The sequence below is a fragment of the Zalophus californianus genome, chromosome 16 (genome assembly GCF_009762305.2).
Source record: "Zalophus californianus isolate mZalCal1 chromosome 16, mZalCal1.pri.v2, whole genome shotgun sequence".
Taxonomy (NCBI): domain Eukaryota; kingdom Metazoa; phylum Chordata; class Mammalia; order Carnivora; family Otariidae; genus Zalophus; species Zalophus californianus.
Genome location: NC_045610.1, coordinates 14,328,864 through 14,344,570, shown reverse-complemented (window position 1 = coordinate 14,344,570; position 15,707 = coordinate 14,328,864). Strand labels below are relative to the sequence as shown.

The 15,707-nt window shown below is 53.4% G+C and overlaps 1 protein-coding gene across 2 annotated transcripts in view; it reads left to right on the top strand.

Moving 5' to 3' along the window:
* RAP1GAP2 (RAP1 GTPase activating protein 2) overlaps nt 1-15,707 on the top strand; it is a 245,405-nt gene that overhangs the window by 11,953 nt on the left and 217,745 nt on the right. The window contains exon 2 of one of the 2 annotated variants that reach the window (XM_027625987.2): nt 2,279-2,395. In XM_027625987.2, the coding sequence (XP_027481788.1) occupies nt 2,279-2,395 (117 nt within the window). Of the gene's footprint in view, nt 1-2,278; nt 2,396-6,891; nt 7,031-15,707 lie in introns of those variants that run through there. The other variant, XM_027625990.2, reaches the window with a different exon arrangement.

Here is a 15,707-nt window from a genome sequence, read left to right as displayed (position 1 = left end):
TGTGCAGCCAACACTGCCTCCTTAGCTCACTCAAGAGTCCTCCCACTTTTTTTTTAAAGATTTTATTTATTTGACAGAGAGAGACACAGCGAGAGAGGGAACACAAGCAGGGGGAGTGGGAGAGGGAGAAGCAGGCTTCCCGCGGAGCAGGGAGCCCAATGCGGGGCTCGATTCCAGGACCCTGGGATCATGACCTGAGCCGAAGGCAGACGCTTAAGGACTGAGCCACCCAGGCGTCCCACAATTTTTTTTTCATAGCACTTTCTGTAGTTCGTGGTTTCTCCCCCTCTCTCTCTTTCTCTCTCTGTCTCTGTCTCTCTCTCTCTCTCTCTCTCACACACACACACACACACACACACACACCATGTGGAATAGGTAATACCTCTCCTGTATGAAAATATACATTGTTAAAAAGTCACTCTCCCATGCCTCCATTCACCCAGTTCTGTTTTTATTAGCTTTTGTGTTTCCAGAATTTCTTTCTATAAAGATAAACAAATATGAATTCATATTTTATTCCCTCCCCCTTTTTTAACATAAATTACACATACGGCTATTTCTGCAGGTTTTTTTTTATCTTAACAATGTATCTTTTTTTTTAAAGATTTTATTTATTTATTTGAGAGAGAATGAGAGATAGAGAGCACGAGAGGGAAGAGGGTCAGAGGGAGAAGCAGACTCCCTGCTGAGCAGGGAGCCCGATGTGGGACTCGATCCCAGGACTCCAGGATCATGACCTGAGCCGAAGGCAGTTGCCCAACCAACTGAGCCACCCAGGCGCCCCTTAACAATGTATCTTGAAGATCTTTGCATGATAGTGCACAGAGAATACCCTCATTTAAAACATTTTTAATGACTGCACACTTTTTTCCATATGGTTGTACCATAATTTATTTAACTAGTCTCCTACTGATGACTGCTTAGGCTGTTCCCAGACTTTTGCTCTTATAAACAATGCCACAGGTGGCACCTGGCAGTTGGAAGAGTATGCGACTCTCGATCTTGGGGTCTTAATCTTGGGGTCGTGAGTTTGAGCCCCATGTTGGGTGTAAGGATTACAAAAAAAACAAAAAAAACCCAAAAGAACCCCCCAAAACCAATGCCCCACATAACCTTGTTCACATGGTAGAATCTGTAGATAAATTCTCTGAAAGGGCATCCTTGTCCTACAAAGGAAGTGCACTTGTAATTTTTTTTTTTAATTAAAAAATTTTTAAAGATTTTATTTTATTTTATTTATTTTTCTAAATTAATTTATTTGACAGAGAGAGAGAGAGCGCACAAGCAGGGGGAGTGGCAGGCAGAGGGAGAAGCAGGCTCCCTGCTCCAGAGGCAGTCGCTGAACCAACTGAGCCACCCAGGCGCCCTAAAGATTTTATTTTTAAGCAATCTCTATACCTAGCCTGGGGCTTGAACTTACAACCCTGAGATCAAGAGTCACACGCTCTACCGACTGAGCCAGCCAGGCGCCCCTGCACTTGTAATTTAGACAAGTGTTGTCAGGTTGTCCAGCAGAGGAGTTATCCCAACTGACACTCTTGCTGGTAATGTATGAGAGGGCCTGTCTGTAATGATATATTTGTTCATGTGACTATTTGGTGGTTTCTCTCTCCAGAAGACTCTAAACTCCAGGGATTAAGTCTCTCTTGCTCATCATCATAGATACTCAATAAATTTTGAATTCATGAATGGATTCACACTTCAGGAGGGGGTGGCCAGAGTGGGAGGGACCCGCTTGTCTTCACCTTGCCCAGCCCAGCTTCCTTCATTCTTACTGTAGGCTCACTGTCCATCCAGACAGTGACTGAGACCCTGTGAGAGGTTCTGGAAGAACCTAATCCTGACATCTGCCTCATGACCCCCACTCCAGGGCAGCCCTTCTCCTGCTGGGAAATCAGGAAGTCTAGTATCTCAGTCCTATAAGGAGCTTGGAAAATGAGCCCTTGTCTAATGCTTGAATCCCCTGCCTAGCCTCTGCTTACATTCTTCCAGCCACAGGGACAGGGAACTCACCCTTCCAGGTGACTCCTTTCAATTTTAGACAGCTAACTTTCAGAAAGCTTTTCCATCAGTGAGTTGAAACCCTGTAGCTGCCTCCTCTTCAGGGTATTCTAACCGTGACCTTGTGGAAACAGGGCTTTCTGGCAGATGAGCAGGAGGGAGGTTTGGGAACAGGTACCCCTCAGCGATCTTTTTCCAGCAAGCAGGGTCAACTTCTCAAAGAAGCTGTGCAGAGTGCTGCCTGCCATCCGCTCACTCTCTCCTGTCCTGCTCGCAGGTACGTGCAGGAAGGACGGTTCCGAGTTGAGGAGAGGACCCTGACAGCCTTCCAGTGGCTTTACAGTCCACAGCAGCATCGCATCCTCAGCCGCGCCGACCTTGAGTCCCCCTCCAGGTAAAGGGACCCACAGCCCTTGTTCTCCAAAGGCGGTACTTACACAGCCGCCCGCACAACGGTCTGCAAAGCTGCCATGGGGGACCACTGCCCTCAGGGCAGAGGAGCCTCCCAGGGTTCTGGAAAGAGTATGTCAGCCTGGGTGCTTGTTCAGCCTAGAAGGCACGGAGTGATTTGAGGCAGATCACTGCCTCTGCTTTCTCCTCTGTAAAATGGGTATGATTATACATTCCCTGCCTTCTATCAGGAAGATCATGAGTTTCAAGGGAAATGACGCCTACAGAGAATCCTAAGGTTGGTTCCTCTTTAAGAGGGAGAGTGGCTGGCATATTTGCTGGGCTGCCTCCCCATCCCTCCTTGACCTGGGTGGATGGAGCCAGCCCTGCCTTCCTCATCTCCTCCTTCCTTCCTCAGGCATCCAGCTGGGAGCCTGAGTCTGAGTGAGGGGCTGGGAGAAGAGGGCTTTTCCTGGCCCAGATCCCTGCTCCCAGCCTCCTGCCCCCTCTTCAACCACACTGGACTGATGTGATGAGCATTAGCAGTCTCCACAGAGATCCTGGGTAACCCTGTTGCAGCCTCAGCCCTTCCCAAGGCTTTTGCTAGACCTGACCCTGAACCTTTCTTCCACGTTCCCCCTCAAGACCACTTTGCACCAGCTCCTAAATTAGTAGACCCTCACAGCCAAGAGTGAGCAAGCCCCACTTCCCCGGAGTGGTTTAAATGAAAGAAGAGTGGAGGTGGTATCATTTGGGGGGTATACCATGGGCTAGCCAACAAGAGAACAGGGGTGATGCTCTACTGCTTCTCCCCAGCCGACCCCAGGAATAAGATTTAGAAGTCGCTGGGAGACTTCACCTCCTAGATATCTGCCAGGAATCCTATTTAGCTAAGAGCAGTGCATCTGCTCCCTCTTGTCTCATCGAGATTTCAGTAGGTACAGGAAACAGTGAGGTGGCCGGGTACTCTGGATCTCGATCTGATACTCTGGAGGAAGAATTAATTGGAGGATGATGTGGAAATGACAGGAACTCTGGGGAAGGTGACTCTGGCCACCTGTGAACTCTCGGTAGTCAGGGAGTGGGTAGTCAGATGAGTGCCCTGGACTCCGGAGGGTAGATTTCAAATAATGTAGAGAAAAGACAGAAAATCCCCTGGAGCTTGAGGCAAGACTATTGGGAAGGCTGCCAAAATGAAATTCTGAGTGTATAGCTGTGAATGCTTGCAGGGAAAAAGAAAGAGGCCAGTGTGGCTGCCCTGGGAGCAGGGGAGCGACACATGGACATGAGGGCACAGGGTTGGGGTCAGTTGCAGGCAATGTGCAAAACCCTAATGTGTGCCATTCGCCTCTGACATAATAAAGTAGCTTCTCCCTCACCTTCTCTCCTTTCCTTCAAAGTTCTTGCCACTATCTGACCTTCTCTTATTGGTCTATTTGTTCATTGTCCATGACACCGCTCCCCCTCATAAGCTTTATGAGGGCAGGGCCTTCTCCAGCTTGTTTTTTGCTGTATCCTGAGGCCCTGTGTCAGAGAAGGAGTTCATGAAACGGGTACTGGGGGAATGACAGACAAACACAATGCAGGCTCAGAACCTGTAGGAAGGCTGGGAGAGAGGCTAGCCTCCCAGACTCCAAGACAGGTGGGCCAGCAGAGGGTGAGTACCGGAGGATGAGCCCTCCTGCCCACGCAGGTGGCCTGGGGCTGACAGAGCTGCTGCCTTCTGAGCCAAAGAGCAAGAACGCATTTGGGAGTCACAGCAGTAGGGGCGCCTGGGTGGCTCTGTCGGCTCGGGTCATGATGCCAGGGTCCTGGGATCGAGCCCCGCGTCAGAGTCCCTGCTCAGCGGGGAGTCTGCTTCTCCCTCTCCCACTCCCCTGCTTGTGCTCTCTATCTCTGTCAAATAAAGAAATACACACAATCTTAAAAAAAAAAGAAAAGAGAGAGAGTCACAGGAGTAGAGCTGAGTCCTTGGAGGAGGGCAGCAATCATAAGACAGGATGGAGCCATTTGGAATAAAATCAGCTTTCATACTTGGGAAGGCTACATCCCAGGGGAGTTGAAGAGGAGGCTGCCATATTCTGTACTAATTTTTGTGACAGAATATTAATAGTTAATTTTTTGAGGGCTTATTATGTGTCATGTGTAAATGCTTTATAAGAATAAATTGATTTAATCTTCATAACAATGCTATGATTTAAGTACTCTTGTTCTCCCCATTTTTCAGATGACTCAACCAAGGCACAGGGGTTAAATAACAGCTAGTCAGTTGCAGTGCATATAACCACCATGCACACTGCCTCTTAGAGAATAAGGTGTGTGCCCAAAGGCAGGAGATAGCTAAGGTAATGCCTATCTTTACAAAGAGGAAATAAGTCCAGAAACCATAAATAAGGAACTCAGGATTTGTCCTGGTCACATTTCAGAGTTTGTTTTTAAAGAGATGATTTGGTAGAGGTAGATGATCAGCAGCAGCAAGTGAATTCGCTGAGAACCCATCCTGCTGGGGGAAGCTTATTGACTTTTCCGATTAGTTTTCTAGACTAGAAAGTAGGTTGGGGGTGGCAGAGCAGAAGACTGTAGTTCTGGGTCTGATGAGTGGGCTGCCATTGGCTGCGTCCCGCTCCACATGTTTATGAGTAGGCTGTTGAGGAAGGATGTGGAGAGCTGGTGACATTGCTGATGGCAGGAACCTGGGCACCATCCCAACAGGCAAGATGGCAGAATGGGGACCCAAAATGCCCTGGAGGCTGGATTCCAGGTCCAAGTCTAGTAGGTACAATTTAACAGGGATGAAGGAGAAATCTATTTTGGCCTCCAGTCCTGCCTATACCTGGGAGCGAGACAAGGGAATCAGAGCTGTCTGAGGGGTTCCGATTGACTAGAAGCTTGGGTCTGGCCCCATGATTTAGGTTTTAAGAAAATGCTTGCATCTTGGGGCTGCAAGAGCTCAGAGCAGAGTCCAGCGCAGGGGAAGGAAGGCCCTGCTGTTCTGAGTCTCAGACTCTAAGAGGAAGGTTCCTTCATTTGTTCATTTGTTTGGGGGACTGGGGCTGAGTGCCTTTCCTCTGGTAACACTGCACCAGATATTACCCGGAATGGCTGAGCAGGTTGCATTTCAGGATGATGGACAAAGCTGCTGAAAGGACTCAGACCATGGGCGGGCCACCTCTGTCTTCCTTTCTTCCTTCTCCCTGCTCTGGGTCAGGCCTTGGTGTTACAGGGTCTCGTGGTAAGGCAGATAAAGATTCTGCCTCCATGGGGCACATATTCTAGTGGGAGATAGACCATAGACGCATAGACAAGAGCATTTCCTCTGACGACCAGGGTGCTGAAGGTGCTAAAACAGGGCATCAAGAAAGGGGGACCAATGTGTGTGTGTGGGGGGGACTTTGGATGAGGTGGAAGGCCTCTCTGAGCAGCTGAGTCCTGAAGGATGCAAGGGTAGCCATATGGAGAAGCTGCTGGTGGATAGGGGAAGGGGACACAGGAGATGGGATGGAAGAGAATTGCAGGGGCGGGGAACAGCAAGGACAAGGCGCTGAGTATATTCTAGAAGCAGAAAGCCATTGTGGCCAGAGCAGAATGATGCTGTGGTCAACAGACAGAAGGGAGGCAGATTTCCATGAAGCTAAAGAATGGCTTTTAGCACGTAGATTTGCCCGAGGACAGCATGGGCTGCCCCCTGAGGTGTACAAGCCGTATTCCAGAGGCCGCCTGGTGTGCGGGTTACCAAAGAAAGGACTCAGGCATCCCAAAGGCTGCCTAGAGGACCCCTTCAAGTTCGGAAGCGTCCTTGGTCTGGCAGAAGCTGGGAGGAAGTCTGTGGAGTGAACGAGCGAAACCCGGCTGCCAGGTACAAAGCAGGGGCAGCTTCAGGGCTTTGGCCGTCCCAGAGGCCTCCTGCCTCCAAGTCCAGAAAACACTGTACCTCCTCGCTAGGCTCACCCCACACAGAGCTGGAGAGAGCCTCGGAGTGTTCACCTCAATAGACCAGGAACCCAGGGATCTTTCCACAACTCCCCTCCCCACCGCTCCGGGGCCCCATGCTCCAGAAACTTCTGTGGGCTGGTGGGCTGTTCCCTCCTCTCCCCCGGGTCCCTTGGGCGCGCCCGCCCCGCCTCGCGCCTTTGTTCCCCAGGAGCCGCCTCGGGAAGCTTGCTAGCGCCGGCGACGAGAGCTTCTCCCGTGCGGGCTCGGCACTCGGGACCCGCCGCAGCTCCTCCCGCCCCGGCCCCCCCTTCAGCAGCTGCGCGGCGGCGGCGCTGGGCCAGCCGGGCGGGCACCGCCAGGACCCGGGCGCGGGCGGAGCGGGCCGGGCGCGCCCCTAGCAGGCGGGCGCGCGGCTCGGGCGGCGGGGGGCGCGCCCGCCAGGTGTGCGGGCGGCCGGCGGGCGCGGAGGGCGCAGCTTTGTGCGTTCGCAGCAGCCGGCCGGCCGTGCGCGTGTGCGGCGGCAGTGACTGCGCACGCGGCTGGGCGGGCTGCGAGGGAAGCCCGCCGCCGGGAGGGGGCTTGGGTCCGGATGGAGGCGGGAGGACGCCGCCGTTGCGGGCGCACGGGCGGGGTGAGCCGCCGCCGCTGACTGTTGACATTCTGTCCGCGTCGAGGAGTGAGCTCTGGGCGCCGTGCGTCGGAGAAGGTCAGTGGGTCCTGGGCTGGGTGGGGATTCCATGAACAGCCTGGATCGGGGCGCGAGTCCTGGGTGTGACTGAGCGTGGAACCGGGGTGTCTGTTGCGAGTGTAAATGCGTGTGTTTGCAAAGAGAAATGCAGCCCGTACGTGTGTGAGCTCTGTGCTCCGATTGCACAGGGCATTTAAGCGTAATGGGCTCTGTTTGGCAGATGGGGTGACTGTCCTCAGCAGTCCATGCGGGTGGGGCGTTGCGCACACACATCACGTTTCGGGGTGTGTGTGTGTGCCTGAGGCAGACGTTGCTTAGCCCTTGTCAAAGTCTTTGGCTAGAGAAGCTGACCGAGGTCGAGGTCAGAGGTGGGGTGTTTACAGGTGGTGGCAGAAGGAAACAGCCAGGAACCCCAGGAGGACCCTGTGGCTAGTCTGGGTTAGTTTTTTTTTTTTTCCTTTCCCCCTCAAAGGGCATAAACCCCACCCCATCGTCACTCCAACCTGTGCCTGTTGCGGAGAGGGCGGCCAGGATGGCGGGGTGCTGGCAGGGAGGCCTTAATGGACCTCAGGGGCAGGGCCAGCCACCAGCCTGCTCCTCATTTCTGGAGGCCCTGGGTGAGGGCGTGTGGGAGAGCCAGCCTTGGGTGGGGGGCTAGGGCAGGTGTTTGTTCAGGGGACCTCAGGACTGCGTAGAGTCCACTTGGTTTTGCCACCACCAGATACTGCGTGTCTGGACCAGGGAGCTGGTTGGGGGGACATCCTTCTTCCTCCTCATCTGTTTCCTGTAGCTCCAGCTACACCCTCCTTAACAAACCCAAGGGCATTTATATGCAAGTGGGGTTTGGGCTCTGAATGCTGGAGATCTGCCTCTGTTGAGTGGCCCCCTTCAGAGCAGCCTCCCTAGGGAATAATAGGGTTGTCCTGGGCCGGGTGCCAGGGCTCTTGGGTTCCTTTCATGCTTTGTGACACTGCGGCTTTGCCTTAAGCCCCACAGGCCTCAGTTTCCCATGCAGAGGGAAGGAGCCCCCCCCCCCTTTGCTGCGCGTTAAGGAGGATCCAAACAGCTGCCAGGGTAGGGGTGGGGTTGGGCAGGGAGGCTGGGAGTGACTCAGGGCTCTGAGGTCCCAGGAATGATTTCCCCCAGGCAAGTCCCATCACATCTTTGTGACTTGGTCAGGAGTTGCGGGAGGCTCTGTCCTCACCTCCAAGCAGGTGTGTTGGGTTTTCTGAGTCCAGGGATGAGGCAGTGTGGGCGTCTGCTAGTTCTGGCTGCTCAGGCTTCAAGAAGCTACCTGAGGTCCCCCCTCCCTTCCAAGACTTGTGTTGAAGATTGGGGAGGCGCTTGGGGGGTCTGCTTGGGGACTGGGATGGGGGACTGGAGCTGAAGAGCCCCAGAAGTTTCTGGATGGAGGCAGATGCTACTCGTAAGTAGGGCCAGGGCATATCTAGCTGGGACTCCTGCTCAACCCAGCATGTTGGAGCAATTTGGTAGAGGTGGCGTCAGTTCCAGAGAGATGACCCTCCTGCGGCAGGTACCCTCATCCTCTCTCTGTTCCCTGCACCCTGTCTGGAGCAAGTGTGGCTGAGCCACTGGGGTTCAGAATGACTTGAACCTTGAGGAAAAGGGACCCTGGCATGGATGGTGGTAGCAGCAGTAGCTGGTTCAGCATAAAGGCCCTGTGGTTACTCGGACCTGGGTTCGTATCCCAGCCCCTCCACCCTCTCACTGTGTCTCCACCGGTGTTCCCCCAAAGCAGAAGCTGCTTGTGTGTGGTGGTTTATTTGGGAAGTGGTCTTGGGAAGCGAGGGCGCGGCAAAGGGCATGAAGGGGAAAAGGGGAAAGCATGGGGCGGCTGGCTGGCTTAGTTCATGGAGCATGGGACTCTTGATCTCGGGGTTGTGAGTTCAAGACCCACGTTGGGTGTAGAGCTTACTTAAAAAAAAATAGAAAAGGGGACAACATTACAAGGATGCATTTTTTTAAAAAAGATTTTATTTATTTGAGACAGAGAGAGAGAGTGCACACAGGAGCAGGGGTGGGGGCAGGGGTAGAAGGAGAAGCAGACGCCCCGCCCAGCAGGGAGCCCAACGACGTGGGACTCGATCCCAGGACCCCAAGATCATGACCTGAGCCGAAGGCAGATGCTTAACTGACTGAGCCACCCAGGCGCCCCAAGGATGCTTTTTTTTTTTTTTTTAAGATTTGTTTATTTTAGAGCGAGAATGAGCATGAGGGGTGGGGCAGAGAAAATCTCAAGCAGGTTGTGCGCTAAGTGCAGAGCCTGTCGTGGGGCTCGATCCCATGACCCTGAGATCATGACCTGAGTGGAAACCAAGAGTCGGATGCTTAACTGCACCACTCTGGTGCCCCAGAATACATTATTTTTATGACCACCATTCTGTCCTGGGCAGTCTCCTGAGGAGCCTTATGGAATGCATTTCAGAACTGTCCTGTTGGGGAGAGAAATAGGGAAGCGTTCATCCATCGGCACTCTTCCCCACTGGACAGGATGACTCTGTGGACATTAACACCCACATGCTTGCAGGCTGCACCTGTGTGAGACCCATGTAGGTTCTTGCGGGCATCCCACACTGCAGCCTCAAGGAAGGCCCCATACAGCCCTCGGGGGTGAAGTTTTGCACGTGGACCATATGCTGCTTCACAAAGGCTTCAGGGAGCTGGTTGTTGCTGATGTGGCTGGAGTAGGAAGTAGGGCAAGAGAGGGTTTGAAGTGGCATACTGAGGTATCCAGCACACTGCATGACCTTGGGCAAATTACCTAACTTCTCTTGAGCCTCATTTTCCTTATTGGGGGTTATAAGTGTTAAATAAGGTATTTATTGAATTTTTGGACATGGTGATGGGTCCTAAAATATATTTCTGTATAGTTGGGAAGATAGCACATTCTGGGGGGCTCAGACATTCAATCAGTCACATGGAGGAGGAGGTGGATTAAGTGACCTCTAAAGATGCCCCCACGCCTCCACCCCCCTCAGCCCCTGGCAGTAGAATCTGGGGCTCCAGGGCCAGACACCTGCCCTGGTCAGTTCCTCCTGGAGCTGCAGCCCCATCTCCCAGATCCCCTGGAGGGCTCTGTTGCGCAGTCTGTGAACTGGAGCCAGCACGCCCTGCCCCTGGGCCGGCTGCTCAGAGGTGCCTCTTGCTGGGCTTGTCCCTGGCAGTGGACAGAGGGAGGCGAGGGGTGTGGGTGGCTTGAAGCAAGTGCTTGGAAGAGGAGTGGCAGGAGGGCAGGTGCCGGCGTGTGGAGTTGGCAGATGGTTGTGGGCACGGGTCTGGGCCACAGTCAGTGGGGAGTTCAGTACAGGGGAATAGAGAGCAGAGAGGGAAGGGAGAAGGTGGCCAAGAGTGAGGAGGAGCCAGGCCTTCGGGGTGGGGTGGGCAGCCTGGGTGCCTGGGGCAGGCCTCTGGGAGAGCGACGAGAGATAAGGGATGACCTGACCGTGGTTGAGGATTAGTTGGGGGGCCCAGACAGGCTTCGGATTTCAGAGTATAGCGCCTAGATTTGGCCTCCTCATTCTCTGCCCCCTGAGTGTCTCCCAGCCCCTCTCTGGCCACCACCTGCTTTGGCAGCCAAGATGCTGACCTCAAACACTTGGGTCCTGTCGAGGACGTGCCTCTGCCAAGGCCTTGTGTCGTGGTGGCCCTGGTCCCCCGAGCCCACCTGCTGTCTCTGAGAAACATGCCATCCCCTCAGGGAGACGTCCCAGGTGGGGAAGGGGCCCAGCCGCCTCGTGCTCATGCACGGGCACCTCAGGTTCCTGCATCCACCCCTCTGCCTGCAGGCGAGGTCACAGGCAGCCTGGGGTGGGGGGGCGGTGTTCAACAGCCACGCTCATTTACAGCCATTTAAAGATCTCTCTGACCTCTGCAAGTTGGAACTCCTTTCGTTTTTAATAAATTTAGTAAAAAAGAAAAATTGGTAATGCTAGTGTATCCACCTCCTCCCTTTTTATTTATTTTTTATTTATTTATTTATTTATTTAAGATTTTATTTATTTATTTGAGAGAGAATGAGAGAGAGCGCACATGAGAGGGGGTAGGGTCAGAGGGAGAAGCAGACTCCCTGCTGAGCAGGGAGCCCAATGTGGGACTCGATCCCGGGACTCCAGGATCATGACCTGAGCCGAAGGCAGTCGCTTAACCAACTTAGCCACCCAGGCGCCCCTATTTATTTATTTTTTAAAAGATTTTATTTATTCACGGGCGCCTGGGTGGCTCAGTTGGTTAAGCGACTGCCTTCGGCTCAGGTCATGATCCTGGAGTCCCGGGATCGAGTCCCACATTGGGCTCCCTGCTCAGCAGGGAGTCTGCTTCTCCCTCTGACCCTCTTCCCTCTCATGCTTTCTATCTCTCATTTTCTCTCTCTCTCAAATAAATAAATAAATCTTTAAAAAAAAGATTTTATTTATTCATTTGAGATACAGAGCGAGAGAGAGAGAGCATGAGGAGGGGGAGAGGCAGAGGGAGAGGGAGAAGCAGGCTCCTCGCTGAGCCAGGAGCCCGATGTGGGGACTCGATCCAGGGACTCCTGGGATCATGACCCGAGCTGAAGGCAGACGCTTAACCATCTGGGCCACCCAGGCGCCCCTATTTATTTTTTAAAAAAGGTTTTATCTATTTATTTGTCAGAGAATCCGAGGGCGCAAGCAGGGGGAGAGGCAGAGGCAGGCTCCCAACATGGGGCTCGATCCCAGGACTCTGGGATCATGACCTGAGCCGAAGGCAGATGCTAAACCGACTGAGCCACCCGGGCGCCCCACCTCGTCTCTTTTTAAAGAAGACTTCTTTATGGAGCCAGATGACAGTCTCTTCTTGCCCACACCTCTCTTTGAATGCTTTGGTGCTTGTCTAGTGGGAAGTTCTGCTTCATGTCTGATCTTAGCCAGCAATGCTGTAGTTGGTTTTTATTTGCCACAACCCTTCGGGGCTTCTGTACAGTTATAAGGGGATTCCTCTCCACCTGCTCAAAATGTAAAGCAGCGATAGGGGCTCTCATGGCAGGTGGGACACCAACGCAGGGCTTGTGCTCTGGGGGCTGAATCCCGTGTGAAGGTCTCAGGGCCTGAATCCCATGCAAAGGTCTCAGGGCCATCTGGTTTCCCACCCCCTTCCCTCATTCTGGTCCAGGGCTGGCAGCCTGCTTCCTGGATTATGCCGGGTCTGCTGGCTGGGCCCTGCCAGGTCCAGGTCAGCAGATGGCAGCAGGCATGGGCCCCTGGGGGCCTTGCCGATGAGATGACTGGTAGTGAGCAAGAGCGGGAGGGAAGGGACTGGCGGCCGGGCACAGGGAGCTGTGCACACATGTTTGGAGGGCACATTGCTGCACATCTCTGTATGTGTGTGTCCCTGTGTGCATTACTGTGTGCTTTGTTGTGTGTTCGTGTCCTCTCCTCTGGGTATGTGTGTTGGCCACCCACTGGGTGCTCTCCAGAGTCCTCAAGGGTGTGCCTGTCTGATGGCAGGTAATACTTGACCCCAGCAGGATTTCCTGGCCCCCTGGGTCTCCTGAGTCTTCTGCCCTGCCTTGCTCTGCCCTCTCTCCAAGTTTCCTGTCCCTGGGCCTCCCCCTGCCTTGAGGAGGTTGCTTCTCCTCCACTGGCCCTGTGGGTGCCCGTTGCCTATGGAGCAGGGCCTGGGAGGGATAACCAGTGCGTCTTCCAGCCCCGTCCTTTGAGCTCTGAACCTACGGTGGTAGATGGGTGAGCCCTGGATTGAGGAGATGAGACAGGAACGGCTGCAGGGGGTGGGCACAAGCCTGGCTGTATGTGTCAGCATGCTTCAGGGAAGTAGGTGTGCACACCACACACTTGACCACCCCGCCCCCCAGGCCTGAATATCGGTGCGGCCGTGGGAGGGCCCCCTCCCCCCCGCCACTGTCCACGCCCTCTTCCCTGGCAGCTGTGACCAGCACAGTTTCTGACAGGGAGCAGAGTGGTCTCGGGGGGCTCTGGGCATTCCACTGGGGCCCTTCACCTCGAGTAATTCCTGTCACCACAATCCTTTATATTTATGGAGCTCTTCCTGAGCCAGGTCCTGGACTGTACACTGCACTTGTATTAACTCCTTGGCTCCTCAGAGCAATGCTATGACGTGGGTTCTGAAAGCATCCGTATTTTATGAGGAAGTGGAGGCTCAGTGGGGCTGGGTCACTTCCACAAGCCCACACAGCTAGTCAGCAGTGGAACCAGGAGGCACCCCAGCTTTGTTCTTGACTTTGGCTGCTGCATTCACTCTTCACAAAGCTGGGCCATCTCGTCCTTGCCGTCTCCCCTTCAGAGGGGCTGTCCCAGGTCGCCCTTTCCAAACAGGGCTCCCCACCTGCCCAGGCCCCTTTGGATCCTGTCACCTTGTAAATGTGGCTGTAAAGTGATCTCTCTTTCATCTTTCACCCCCTCCCTCCCAATTTCCCTGGGGCAGGGATCTGTCTTGTTCACCATTATATCCTCAGCACTAGCAGAGCCTGGAACACAGTAGGGATGGTCTGAGACCAATTCCTGTGTGTGTGTGTGTGTGTGTGTGTGTGTGGATGGGTGGTGGGTGGGTAAGTTTCCCCATACATGTAACGGAACAATTTTTGGACACCAACAGGGTATCTGAGAATTCAACTCAATTCTGACATGATCTCCCCAGAGATAGCACCATATTCCACAGGGGAAGGGTTCAGTCCAACAGATGCTAGTCACGAGCCCAGGTTGTCACCTGTATTCTGACTCCCTGGCTACACATCAGAGGTTCCCAGGACCTCCTCCTCAGGTTGGGGTTATTTGCTAGAGCAGCTCACAGAACTCAGAGAAACATTTTCTTACTAGATTACCCATTTATTATGAAAGGATGTAACTCAGGAACAGGCAGATGGAAGAGGTGTGTGGGGCAGTGTGTGGGGAGAGGGTTACCCTATTCTCCACATGTCCACCAACCTGGAAGTGCTCTCAGCCCTGTCCTTGTGCCTGTTTATGGAGGCTTTCTTACGAGTCATAAATGATTAAATCATTAGCCATTGGCGATGGAATCAACCTCCAGCTCCTCTCCTCTCTTTGGAGGTCAGGGGGTGGGACTAAAAGTTCCAACCCTCTAATCACATGATTGGTTCTCTTGGCAACCAGCCTCCAACCTTTGGTGCTTCTAAAAGTCACCTCATTCACACAACAAGACACCTTAATCACTCTCAGCACTTAAGAAATTCCAAGGGCTTGGGGAGCTGTGAGCCAGGAACTGTAGACAAAGACCAAATAGATATTTCTTATAAATCACAATATCCCGGACTGTGGTAAGTAAGCATGTATTGATTGAATGAATGAATGAATATCTGAAGATACATCTGCCTCGAGGCACAGGCTCTAACCCCCTCCTCGGTGCTGTCTCTCACACAGAGACCATTGCGGAATGGCCAGGGGCTCAGGCGCTGGAGCCAGCTTGTGGGTCCTATTCTGGCTCTACCAGTCTTCTGGTTATTTTATACTGAATCATACACTGCCCAGAAGCTTATGGCTTAAAACAGTGGCGACATTTATTTTGTTCAGGAATCTGCACTTTGGGCAGAGCAGTCCTCATCTGGGGCGGCTCAGAGTAGGGGATGGAATGGTCTGAAGGCTCAGTTGCTCACGTCTGGCATTTAATGCTGGCTGTTGGTTTAAGGACGCGTCTCCTGCCCACACGGGCCTCTCCGTGGGCTCAGTCTTCTTGTCACACAGGCCACCTCCCTGTGTGCTAGTTTGGGCTTCCTCACAGCATGGTGGCTGGGTTAAGGGGCAAGAATCCCCAGAAATCGCTCGTAGAAGCTATTTTACCTTTTCTTACATGCTCTCGGAGATGATGTAGCACTGCTCCTGCCATAGTCACAGACCCACACGGATCCAGGAGGAGGGAACAGAGATTCCCCCTCTCAGTGGAGGGGGTCAGTGTCATAAGAGCACGTGGGATGGGGGATATGTCGTGGGGTGGGGTGGCTGTCTTTGGAAAATACAATCTGCCACAGTTACTTCCTAGGAGTGTGAGCAAATTACTTAGTCTCTCTGTGCCCCAGTTTTTCCATCCGTAAAATGGGGATAACATTAGCATATACTTCATTGGTTATTTCTTTAGCAGTGACTGTAATTCCACCTACAGATCCCCCAGCCCCACGTGAGGCGTTGGTCCAGGTTTTCACCATGCTGCGGGATCCAGCCCAAGTTTCCCACCCACCTGCGTGCAATACAGGCGGCACCTCACTGTTCAGAGGCCTTTTGAGGGTGGGGCTAGCAATGGGGAGGGAAGAGGGGATCTTGAGTGGAAAAGGCCTTTTCTGTCTCCATGTGTTGTGTCATCCTTAGTTAACCCTGCTCCCTTCAAAGGGGCAAGGGACAAGTATTGATGGAGATGTCACAAGGCTAGGACTCCAGCTGGACTTCTCCTTCTGGGCCCGGGAGGGCAAACCCCACTAGGACCCCCGTCTTTATTCAGGGAAGTCGTGATAAGTGCATCATGAGCAGGCTGTGTTTGAGCTGCGGGGCTTTTTAAACAGTGTTTGAGGGAGTGCCTTGCCTCTCCTCTGTCCTCCCACCCGCCTCCACCTGAGTCACTGTTCATCTGCCAGAAGGCGCACTCCCCAGCCCAGTCTGTCAGGCCCCGGGGAGGAATCCCAGTGTGTGCTCGTCCTGGCCCAGGTTGGGGCTGCTCCTCAGCTTAGCATTGG